At 36.8% G+C, this 12,327-nt stretch overlaps 1 protein-coding gene across 2 annotated transcripts; it reads left to right on the forward strand.

Moving 5' to 3' along the window:
• Window positions 1-310: 310 nt before the first annotated feature.
• On the forward strand, window positions 311-9,028 carry HEMGN (hemogen). 2 transcript variants are annotated; one of them, XM_032214396.1, is made up of 4 exons: window positions 311-505; window positions 3,826-3,919; window positions 5,411-5,664; window positions 8,816-9,028. In XM_032214396.1, the coding sequence occupies exons 1-4, from the start codon at window positions 424-426 to the stop codon at window positions 8,914-8,916; spliced, it is 531 nt and encodes a 176-aa protein (XP_032070287.1). In that variant the 5' UTR covers window positions 311-423; the 3' UTR covers window positions 8,917-9,028. The 2 variants fall into 2 exon arrangements, with proteins under 2 accessions (XP_032070287.1, XP_032070288.1); XM_032214397.1 differs by having other exon boundaries at window positions 314-505; window positions 3,826-3,907.
• Window positions 9,029-12,327: the final 3,299 nt, after the last annotated feature.

A 12,327-nucleotide genomic window follows, 5' to 3' on the forward strand; every position in this document is an offset into this window, starting at 1 on the left:
ATTCTTATTGTGCCTAAATTCTGCTTGCAATTTTATCTAATAATCTGTTCTTTTCAAAGCTGTTCGAGGAGGTAATTATTTCTAAATGGTGGGGTGTTTTTTCAGGAATTTCCAAATGTGCTATGTTTTAAATAGGGCACATTTCTTTGATAAAATAATTATTTCGTGCAAGGAAAAAGTGTTTGGAAATTGATATGACAGGCTTTTAGCATCAATATAAACACCTTTGCAACTTGATAAGAAAAAATAGTATTAACATAGCCATGTCCGTGGCAGATAAGATGTGTAGGGCGGGTAGTCTGTTTCTTTTTCCCCCCTGCGTTTTGGAAATTCTTTTTGAACTAAACCATTAGATGCGTTACATGATCCTATGGTGGAGCTCAGCTCCTTTTTCTATATAAATATTAAAATAAACTGTTACAAATGGCAAATTTAGAAAAGGATCATTCATACTCTGAAACGCCACAGCAAGCAGAGGCCACACCTGAAGAGTATGCAGTTGCAGGTAATGCAAATTATTTTGGGGAAAGGGATTGCTTTTTGGGAGACAAGTTTGCATTTTTTCAAGAATTACCTAGTCTATGATCCTTGCCCCTAATAAACCTCTATTCTTATTTTGCTTTCGTTGGGAGGATTTTCTGCAAATATTGTTTGTGTGCATAGGTTTGGCTTGAACCAGGTAAAAGCAGAAGCAAAATGTTAAATATAGCAGAAGGTTATCCACTCTACTTTTGAACAGCTTTAGACTTGGACTGAGATGATGAGTTTGGATCTGGATCTTTAAGCTCACTGGGTGCTCTTAAAAACTCCTCACCTAATTTATCTTGCAAGGTTGCAGATGTAGAATGAGGAAGTACAGGATATAAATATGGATCAAAAGAACACTGATTTGTTCAAACTGCTTCCACATAAAATCTTCCACCTGTCTTCATCCTCAAAAGTCTGGAAAGTAACCCAACCTTGGCAATACTTAACAAATGTATATTTCCCTATAACATTGTTTGCTATAGGGAGGCAAATGAAAAAGACCCAAGGCATTTGCAAAGGAAAATCAGAGACCAAGAGAAATGATGAAGTATATCTACAGTAGAGCTAGCCACCAATTAAGTCAAGGGAACAGATGCAACTTGCAAGCATTTTATTTCAAGTGTCAGGAAAGATGTGCAAATTATTACTTTATTGCCTTAATTTCATTGCCCAGGAAACAAAGAAGCCTTGATCCTTCTGCCTCAGATACCAAAATAATTGTTGGATGCCATGTTCTATCTTAACTTAGGGAAAGGTTGGGTGCTGTTTTATGTTCTGCCTCAGGCAACCAAATGTCTTAGACCCACTGCTAATTCTCCCCACACCCGCCATAAATTGCCATGAATAATAGAAGGAAAAGCAGAGATAAATGTGAAAAGCAGGCAGATAAATACCATGACTATATTAGACTTGTTTTCAGTCCAGGAGTGGGAACATGGGATAATATGGCTGGGAAAACGAATTGGCATGAGAAAATAACGGAAAGAATTAAAAAAAAAAAACTATTTCTGCTAGTTGGATGTCCTCATGCATGTCTATCATAAGTGTCCATTATCTTCACATTAGCCTTACAAAGAAATAAATCCTATTGTTGAACTCTAGCTTGAATTCAGAATATTCATTTCTAAATACACATCACAAATTGTGCAGTCCTTTTTATTTCTGTTGTAATATTGAAAAAGGCATAAGAGCAGATGATATTGCCATAGAATTGCTGGGTTAGGCAACTGTGGTCCTTACTGTGAGAGGACAGTTTGTCAATCCAATCTTTCTGTTTTATGCTCCACTTTGGGGGTGGGGGTGTGTGGGGAGAAATACAGTATTATTTACCCTTTTTTTGCTTCATTGTACCAGTTGGACATTAGTACAAAGCAAAAACTATAGAAAATGATAATGTGTAATGATGAAAGAGTGTTGGTGCAGTAGGTACTAGCTAAATGGTAAACTATAGAGAGAAAAACTCTTTACATTGCAAGATACTTGGTGCTTTTCTCACCATCAAAGGCTGGAGGATAGATTCATTTCATGCATTGGGAGACATCACTTGCTGCTGAAGTGGACATTATGCATAATACTCCACATGTGGATTGAAACAAACATTTGTGACTTGCATGAATCCAAAGCACAGAAAAGCATCAGGTGACAGATGTTAATAAATATGCTGATGCAAGGTTGTTGTTTTTTACGGTAGAGTCTATTTAAGGTAGATACCCTTTTAATACTTATATTTGAATACCATAAATATAAATAAATGAACCTTGAGGTGCCACTAAAAAAACTCACTGCTGCTGCTGATGTGCTTCTATTACAAGTGTGGAGTTAATTTATGTCATGGGTATAGACCACTTGTCCTCTTGATAACCTCATTTTATAATAGCATTATGAACAGATTCTAATGAAGGAGAATCAAGTAGAAATGTCTCAGACTTTGGGGAAACCATTACCTGAGAAAAATGTTAAAAAGTATTTATGATCAAGATGCACCTATCTTACATGTGTCGTGCATCTGTGACAAAGGCAAATGAAATGTAGATTCTGTCACAGCTAGAAAATTAAGTTGTTACCACATGTTATAGCTTTCATATCTTAAATGATTATGAAATATCCAATAATGGCTATATAAAGAGGCTCTTATAGATTTTTTTTTCCTCAAAAGGAAAAAATGGGCTATTTCCCATTGTGATATTGGTCAGGTTGAATGTTACTCAAGTAAATTCTGATAGCACATGGAATCTGACATGCCCAAATCAACAGGCCATACTATAAACTTTCTTAAGGTTGTTCTGTGTATGTTATCTCCAATAACAAAAAATGTGTCTAAGTTCAGAATTCATCATCAAGCAAAGTTCTACCCCATGTTCTCATTTTCTGTTTGGACAAAAGTGTCTGATGTCATTTCTCTAATCTGGACAAGATGTCTCTTTCTTCTCTCATTTGGAGTTGTGATAGGTGGGTCAAAAGTGACATGCAACACAGCAAAATGCACCAGACTTGTTTTTAATGAAATTAATTGTACCCAAGAGTGAAATCCAGCAGGTTCTGACAGGTTTTTTGAGTAGTTCGGAGAACCGGCAAATGCCACCTCTGGCTGGCCCCAGAGTGGGGTGGGAATGGAGATTTTGCAGTATCCTTCCCCTGCAACGCCCACCAAGCTACGCCCACCAAGCCACACCATGCCCACCAAGCCACGCCCACAGAATCGGTAGTAAAAAAAATTGAATTTCACCACTGATTGTACAGCTTGCAGCAGCAGGTTACATTACAATGTAAGTGTAGCTAAATGGATAAACATGAACATAGGCTGACTACAATTATATGAAGATACTATACAGAGAGAATTAAGCTTTAGTATTTTTTAAAGCTTTGGCTGCATAATTGCTTACTGAATTTTGCATACTAAAATAATATTTGAACACACTGGAGTGGTTTTAACAAGGAAGTAAAATAATAACTTTCATTCCGATATTTCTCTGGCTTGTCTCAGCAGATTTTTTTTAATGGAGACAAAAAATGAGCACATATGATAAATCTTTCAGCCATTATGAAAATATTTAATTGGAATAATGTTCACTTTGTGTTCATGTAGCCAATTAAATACTTACGGGTTTTCAAAAAACCTCTCCGCAACTGTCATGCAAAGGCATTCATTGTAGGCATTTAATTTTTTAATCATAAGAACCCAATATATTCAGTACTAGTAGTTGCTGAAATGGTTCTGTCATAGCTTTATTCAGCATCTATACCTGCAATATCGATTTCTCTTAGCATAATTCATGCAACTCTTGTTACCTCTTGCAGATGTTGGCATTTCACACCGTTTGAGAGACCGAGAACTTCTCAGAAAAAGAAGAGCAGAAGCAGAAGAAAAAGACACTGAACAGTGGGTTCTGGGGTAAATTAGGATGGTGATGAAGTGATGTTTATTTTAGAGTTAAAACAATCTGCTGTTTTGTATTTGTTTGTACAAAGCTTTTAAAAGGATGTTTTGTGTCTAAATAATGACACTGACATTACTTTTGCTCTCATAAAAAGCAAATTAGTCACATGAAAGTTAAACCAAAATTGGTAGAATAGATTTCTCTTCTAAGACAAATAAGAATTTTTTTTTTTGCTTTTCCTCATATAGAACTCTCTCCTAGTATACCTCACAAAGCTACCCTTCTTCTTTGCCCATATTTCATTCCAACTCAAATATTAAAGTTTTTGCATATTCCATTGCTAGGTAAGATGACATCCCCCAGGTGTACCCTTGAATCTTTTGCCCATCTCATTCTCACAATGACATGTACGTTTTCACAGAAATGGTTGGAATTTAGGTGACTCTGAAAACGCATGTTTTACTTAATTGCTCAGCAACACCTACTGAATCTGCTCTATGCCCAGGAAACAGAATTATGCAGTTATTACCCTAGGCCCATAAAATAGATTTGCAACATTTAATTTAAAATTTTGCAATATTTAATATTTGGCATCATTCATTTTGCTTCTTATATTGTAGAGATACAAGCAAGGCATTATACTACATACAAAAAAAATCCCCTTTGACCATGGAGCTATTGTTTTGGCTTCTGAAATTTCAGTAGACATACTTTTGTGTCATAAATGGTAAAACCTTGTGTTAGTGTCTGTGTGTTTATGTTTGTGTGTGTATATGTATCTCCACATATCAAAGCATGTTAAGTTGCATCTATATGTAATGTCAGAGTTTTTTGTTTGCCATTGTACAATATCCTTAGAAGATAAAACTTTGACATGGTGTATCAACCAGGTTTTAATTTTTTTCTGCAACTTTTCATTGTTGCTACAGCTATGGTTGCAACCCTTTCCATCCACAGTGCATTTATTAAGTTTATTTCTTGACCTATGCTTACCTAATAACCACATAAAGGAACCCCAGCAAGGAATGGAACTTTTGTGTGAACAATGTGAGATAAGCAGCCATATAAACCCTGAAAGAAAGAAAGAAAGAAAGAAAGGAAGGAAGGAAGGAAGGAAGGAAGGAAGGAAGGAAGGAAGGAAGGAAAGAAAGAAAGAAAGAAATACATTTTTTGGAGAAATTGATTGAAGGTAGAAGTCATAGACACCACCACCTATCCTTTTTGCCCAAGCGTTCCTCTGCTGCCTGGGTATGATTATGGCTTTGAGTTTTGCAGGATGTTGAACCACTGACCAGGAACACATTCAGTTCTCTCTTGAATTGGGGCATCAGCTTGGGTTTGCTCATCTTGAATGGAAAAGGTGCTATATAAATAATCTTAATTATCAAACTGAGAATTTTAATGTGATTCAAGAAGTGAGTTAATGGTTTAGTAAAAAGGCCCTTCGAAGCAATCAGTAGGGTCCTAGAATTTACAAAATGATTCTTATGTGTACATTCACCTAGGGAGCAAAAGAGACACAAGCGAGCACGGAAAGGAAGAGCAACTGGAAGGGCCCGAGGCCGGCGCCAGACTCCACAACCAGAACCACAACCAGAATTGCAGTCAGAGAAAGCCGAGAGTCATGAAACACAAGTGACCACAGTGGAGGAGAAACCTGAAGTCACTCATGGACTCCATGAAGAATACTCTGTCCCTCTGGTGGTAACGGAAGGGTTGTATTCCCAAGAGGAAATAACTCCATCTGTTTTCAGATATGGTAAGTTCTGTAATAGCAGCCTTTGAAAATAAAAGCTCTTTTGGTGAGAAGAGTATTATTTAGCCCAAAGGAAATTTGGTCTGGATGATAAATAAGGTCTCTGAAATAATTTTGGAGAACATCTTCCCTGTCCCTTTCCATGGTTCTTCAGTTGGATCAGATAAAGAGTTTAGTACAAATGTGTCCAACCTTGGCAATTTTAAGACTTGTGGCCTTCAACTCCCAGAATTCCATGCTGGTGGGGAGTTCTGGGAATTAAAGGCCACAAGTCTTAAAGTTGCCAAGGTTGGACACCTCTGTACTAGTAGCTATTTCAATTTTATTACAGAGCAAATAAAGTACAACAGTAGTGGTTCTTTGTGGAATTATTGAACAGTTGGGCCCCTTATATATAATAAGAGGAAAGCTGTTGTATCTGAACTGCAAAGTTCTGATGACCATCAGGGGACGACAAAGAACAGTCAGCTGGTAGTCATCTTTTGCAACCCTTATTTGGTAGCCCTAATTTAGAGTTTTGGCAGGACCGTTAAATTTGAACTTAGCCAGCTTTCTATTTCTCCTATCATTATGTTCTCCTTTATTAATTTTGGCTAAAAGGACAACTGCAACAATATCAGGGCCAAATGATAGATTAACATTTATTTAATTGATTGATTAGTTCATTCATTCTGTTTGCATAGTCGCCCAACTCACTTCAGTGATTCAGGGCAGTTCTTAACAATTAAAACAATATCCTCCCAAAAACCCACATTAATTTAAAAAAAGCCTATAAACTTACAAACTGTCAATAAGACTGGATTTAAAAACAGAAAAATAATCCTAATCAGTGGCAAAATTCACTCAGTGTCCTGCTTTCTGCACAGCCACTGAAGATGCTCTTCTGTACCACTAGATCTCCAAGTATGGTGGCAAAGTCATATTTTCAAAACCTGGCTAAAGGCCAACAAGGTTGGAGATAATTAGTCTGCAGAGAAATTACATAAATGGCAGAAAAGGCTCTTTTTAGATCCCATCAGATGACACTCCTTCGTAGACGGGACTAGCAACATGCCTCTCCTGCGGGATCTGATGAAATAGGTAGATGCAACCAGAGTGAGGCAGTCCCTCAACAGGAGTGTGTTCCTGCCTGTTCTAACCTCTTCTATAGAAGAGGTTCCACAAATCTACTGTGCTGTTTAGAACTGGTTCCAACTCCCCCCACCCCTGCCCAGCCGCACCACACTTTCCCTGCCCGCCACTCACTGATTAGCTAGCTCACCAATTGCCCTGCCCGCCTCTAAACCTTAAAGTCTTAAAGCTTTCAAGTTTGAACATCCCTCGGGTTTTTTCCTAAAGAGTTATGGGTGCAAGGTTCTTGTAACTTGACAGCTTTAAGACTTGCGTGCTTCAAATGCCAGAGTTTGTGAGCCAACATTTTGTTTCCTAAGCAAGAGTGTTGTTAAGTGAGTTTCACCACAATTTACAAGTTGGCCACGCCCACCCAGTCACATGAATGCCAAGCCACTCCCACAAAGCAGGCCACACCTACAGAAGAGGTTCTAAAAAAAATTTGAAACCCACCACTGTCCCTCAAATATCCCGTTCACATACCATATAATGCTAGTGTGCTATATTTTTTTTAATACTTTGCTTGGGATATCTAGACTAGGAAAGTGATATGGAATATTTCCCTCTACTACCATTCAGAACCTTCCACAAGTACTATTGAAATATACAGTAAATGTATCACAGATCTGATGATATGTCTCTTGCATCATATGTAGCCTGGCCATTTGAGTGTAAACTCACTCAACAAGGTAGAAAATACTTTTAATGGAAGGAGTAAATTCCAGTTCTTTCCTAGAGAGTTAATGAGGAGTCTTAGGAAATAAAATAGATGTACATGTGGCCCTCAACTTACAACTGCAATTAAGACCAGAAATCCTGTCACAAGTTGTTATGGTCGTAAGTTGAGGCACTTCCAGTCGAGTTGATTGGGAGTAATTTTCTGCCCCTTTTTGCAAAGGTCAGTAAGTGAATGCTACACTCATTAAGCAAACACATTCCTTTGAATGGGAATTCTTTTTTTTTTTTTTGGTTGAAAAAGGCCAAAAATGCAAGAACCGGGGGGGGGGGGGAACAGGACATTGTGAATCACAGTCATGTGACTGCTGAATGTTGCAACCAGTTGTAAAACTGACTCACCTGATGGATGGTCATTTGTGTATGTGTGTGTGGGGGGGCAATCATTCATGATGGCCAAGTATGCTTTATGGGATGCAAAGAACCATTGGATGGCTGTCATAATGTTGTAAAATTATCCAATCAAAATATAATTGGCATCGTATTTTAAAATAAGATTATATATTAGAAAAAGACGTCTGTAGTCTGCCATGTAGCTGTAAGCTAGGCTAGTGCTTTTCAGGTTGAGGGAGAATCTATGGCCTATGTTAAAGTAAATACAGCTTTCAGTTGGTTTCTTTTTGTGTGATGGGAGGGAGTCTCATCTCATGCCTTTCCATAAGTGACTTGTGCCACCATTGTTAAAATGTAATTCTCTAGTTTAGTGTGATTGAGGTGGTTCTGCCATCAAAGACTCTCATTGATTAATTACTGTACTCCAGCTTTAATGGACAGAAGTATTAAAAAGACAATGTTAATACCTATTGTAATTTATTTTTCATCACTGGAGCCCTTTTTGTGTTGGTACACTTTTACTTTATTTTAAGATTTGAATGTAACCTTTTGTTGTATTGAAACATCTCTAAAGGGATTACAGGAAAATAATCACAAATACAATGATTTGTGAAAGCCCATAAATATTTAAAGTAGCTGGTGCCTTAGGTAGCAGAGAAATAGCATCTGGCTGATAATGTTTACCTTGCAAACATTATAGTTGTGGAAACTAATGGTTTTCATAACAATAGTATTTGGAGAATTGTTAGTTTTAATTCTTCTTTGCTTCTGTTACTACAAATATGTCATCATTAATAAAAAAAATATTTGAAGACATTATTTACTGTATAATCAATTTGGAAGTTGATGTTTCACTCCTTTTTGCTTAGATAGTTAATCTTGGTTATAGTTATTGCTCAGAGACATCAGCATTATTTAGACTAAACCAACAGAAATATTTGTATGTGATACCTTCTTTATTCTGCTCCCCCCCCAGCCCAGCACCCAGGATTAGAGGAGACACCAAGACCAGAAGGCTCAGAGGACCCCCAATCTTTGGAAAATGATCACTTGGAGCAAAATTTATTTGGCTTTTAATTGAAAAGTTGTGGATTATAATTGTTCCTTATTCAATGTGGAAAAGCTGTTAGGCTACATGATACCTATCATTCTTGTGTGAGCAATAAAAATTTGGTAGCCTTTGTTGTAATTTTCCTGCAATTTCTTCTTTTTGAAATACCCAGTGACTGTGTCTTCCTTTGGAGGATTCAGCACAAGGGATTTTTTTTTTAATGTTGGGTTTACTGACCTATGTTCAAATGAAGTAGCTTCTTCATCTAGTATCTTTAACATGCCTTAGCCTGGAAGGATCATTATCTTCAACCATGATGATGGAGGACAAGGGTAACTATCATCCAAGCCATTGTGGAGCTCCAGGCTGGGAAAATTTGAAATAGAGGCAAGCAGAATGCCTCTGCCAGATAGCAGCCATCAGCCTTTTTCACATCGGAACTGTCTAGAGGGAGATGTTTTGCATCCATCTATGGGTGCTTCATTTGCTTATAAGTAATGTGTTAGAACAGGGAAGAACAAAGATGAATAATATAGAGGAATAAGCAAAGACATACCTCTCCAACATTTTTTTCTCCTTATGTTTCTTATTTGTAGTCATTGGGGAGGTGAATGTTTGTGCTATACCATTGTGTATTGTACATGGGACCTACATGACTGAATGCACCTCTGTGTTTTTTTTAATCCCTTCACAGAATTATCAGGAAACAATAAATCAATTAGTCGACCTCATTCGTGCAAGTTTTTAGGCCCATCTCAGAAGCAACTTATCCCATTTATATACTTCTGTCATTTTCCACCATTATTATTTTCAAATAATCCACTGAGGGGAAAAAGTCAAACCACTGTAGGAGGTCTTTAGACTAATATATAACACTTGGAATTCTCTATTTAGAACAATCTCTATATTAGGACAATGGGTTTTAGCCCTATAGTGTTCTTTTTCCTTTTATATATAGAAATTATGTGTTTGGGACCATGCATGTAAAGCCTTTAACAGGGACTGGATAATCCATGTGTAGATGTACAGAGTAATATAGTTACACACATCTCCTGCTTTTCTGATTTCGCCTGATAAGAATAAAAAGAAATAAAGGCTAGTAAAACTCTTGACATTAATGACATTTTTACTTCATAACTCTTAGAAGCAGCTTGAAGGCAATGCATGGTCAGAGTTTGAAACAGATGGATCTGGAGATTTGGAAATGTTTAAAATAATTGCTAAGTCGATTTATTGCAGAATTTCTTGTCTTAGTATGTTTAGTTTCTGTATACTCTTCAGAGACTTTGGCAGTGAATGGTTTAGGAAATTAATAAATCAATATATATTCTATGAATTTGAAATGTTTGGCATATTTCTATGATCTATAATTGCCTTTGTGCCAAGAACAAGTGTAGAAAATGGCTGCCTTGACCTGAACAACTGGAAGTCCTACAACAATCATCTATCTTGCTCCTCTCAAAGCATTCCCACTCCCTACAAAAGGAGTGAAGGAAGGAAGGAAGGAAGGAAGGAAGGAAAGAAAGAAAGAAAGAAAGAAAGAAAGAAAGAAAGAAAGAAAGAAAGAAAGAAAGAAAGAAAGAAAGAAAAGGCCAGGAGCCTAGTAGATCTTGTCCCCTAATGAAGTGAATGTAGAAACAAATTCTTGCTGATTTTACTCCTGTTCTTTCCACTATTGAAAGGAAGCTGCGAAACTATTAAACCGGCATTAATTTCAAGGGACCTGAAACACAGGAGCCCAGAAAAAGAATGAGACAAGAGTTCCATCCAATGGTGACATGGAGTCACAGCATCTAACAGCAACATTAATGGTAAAGTTAATGCTGACTTAATAATACCCTGCCCTTGTGAGGTTTCAATTAAATCATATCTGAACTGAGAACAGCTTTACCTTAATGATGATATCATAGAGAACTGAAATTGAGGGACCCTTTCAAGCTAGCACATACTATACAAAGAAGTGACCTAAACAGTACCGATTTTGATTGTTTTACTACAGAGAAGAAACAACTTCAAATTTCTACATTTTTAAATTACTACTCTTGGAACCCCAAATTCAATCAAGGTGCAAGGTGAAAAAGAGTTACAGAAGTCAAGCACCCACATAGCAAATTTAAAGAGTATTCTAAACTTAGAGCACAAAGGGGAAATCAAGATGATGCTTCCATTACTAAAATTGAATCTCGTACTCTTTCCTTAAAAAAAAAATTTCGGCAACCTAATTTACAGAAGAAAAAAGCCTTTTGTTAATTGGGTGGTATCCAAAAACCTTTTCAGATATATTATCAATCACCCAGGATTTCAGCAAGTCTTAGTCTTCTTTCTGTCCATCTCTGCTTTGGTTCATTCGGCTTTTTGTTCATTTTTATTTTAGAGCAGTAGTTTAATTGTTCTGGGGAATGTGCAGGAATGTTCCTGTAGACTAGAAAAGCAGAAACATCCGTCTAAGAACAACCCCCCCCCCACAGCTTTTTTTCATCTGCAATGAACATCATTGTTCAGGGACTTCCTAGTTCACATGATAAAATAGTTTGGCCCAACAGGGCTGCTCACCATTCTGTATGGATCAAATCCCTGCATCAGAACATTCTCCAGATTGCCTCTCACGTTATACAGGCTCTTTAGTAGAAAAGTCAGTGCTTGTATAACAAGCTCTGACAAAAAATGGATTGCTTCCCTAAGAATCAAACCACATCAAAATATCTTTTCAATGTTTTACAAATTATAAAATGAATGGAATACAATATAATTTACTACAGTCTAAATTATCCCGTGGAATTCTTTCTCAAACTGCCTTTAAAATAACTGAAAGAATTTGCTTATTTGCATGCCACAGATTTTTTTGTTATAGAAAACTTAAAATACTAGAGATGAACTACACAATAGGTGAAGAATGTAAACTGCAACTGTTCTCCCATCTTGCAGTGCAAAGAAGAAAATTCAATCCTTTTTCCTATGCTGTTTGGCTATAAAACATACACCTGCATAGCAGTAATTTCAATGCAAATCAATTCACCTGGTACGAATGAAAAATTAAAAATAGAGCTATGGGAGTAGCAACATATTTAATTTAGTGTCCATCTTGATCCACACATAATGCTTGAAGAAAGGCCACCTCAGTTAGTAGATCATTATCCTTTTGTCTTGGGTTCTTTCTGTCTTTTCGAGGTAGAGGCATATATACAATACATGCATGACTGAAAATACTGAGACAAAGAATGGGCCAAAGAACAGAGCAAGAAGTGTTTGAAGGATACAAGAGCATTCAAGGTTGCTTGGGAGATGTAATTTGTTGGTACAGAATTTGATAGTATTTTAACAAAAAGAAAGTTTTCAAAATTCTTAAATAAAACAGAATTCCAGAACTTATTTGTACATCCCTGCAGGTTGCTTGGACAACAAAGTCAGAAATGCAATAGAATAAAAGGGGTATCAAT

The sequence above is a fragment of the Thamnophis elegans genome, chromosome 3 (genome assembly GCF_009769535.1).
Source record: "Thamnophis elegans isolate rThaEle1 chromosome 3, rThaEle1.pri, whole genome shotgun sequence".
Taxonomy (NCBI): Eukaryota; Metazoa; Chordata; class Lepidosauria; order Squamata; family Colubridae; genus Thamnophis; species Thamnophis elegans.

Coding starts and splice junctions, on each gene's coding strand:
- HEMGN (XM_032214396.1), top strand. CDS start 424: ATGGCAAATTTAGAAAAGGATCATTCATACTCTGAAACGCCACAGCAA. Junction 3,920..5,410: donor ACTGAACAGTGGGTTCTGGG/GTAAATTAGGAT, acceptor ACATTCACCTAG/GGAGCAAAAGAGACACAAGC. Junction 5,665..8,815: donor TCCATCTGTTTTCAGATATG/GTAAGTTCTGTA, acceptor CTCCCCCCCCAG/CCCAGCACCCAGGATTAGAG.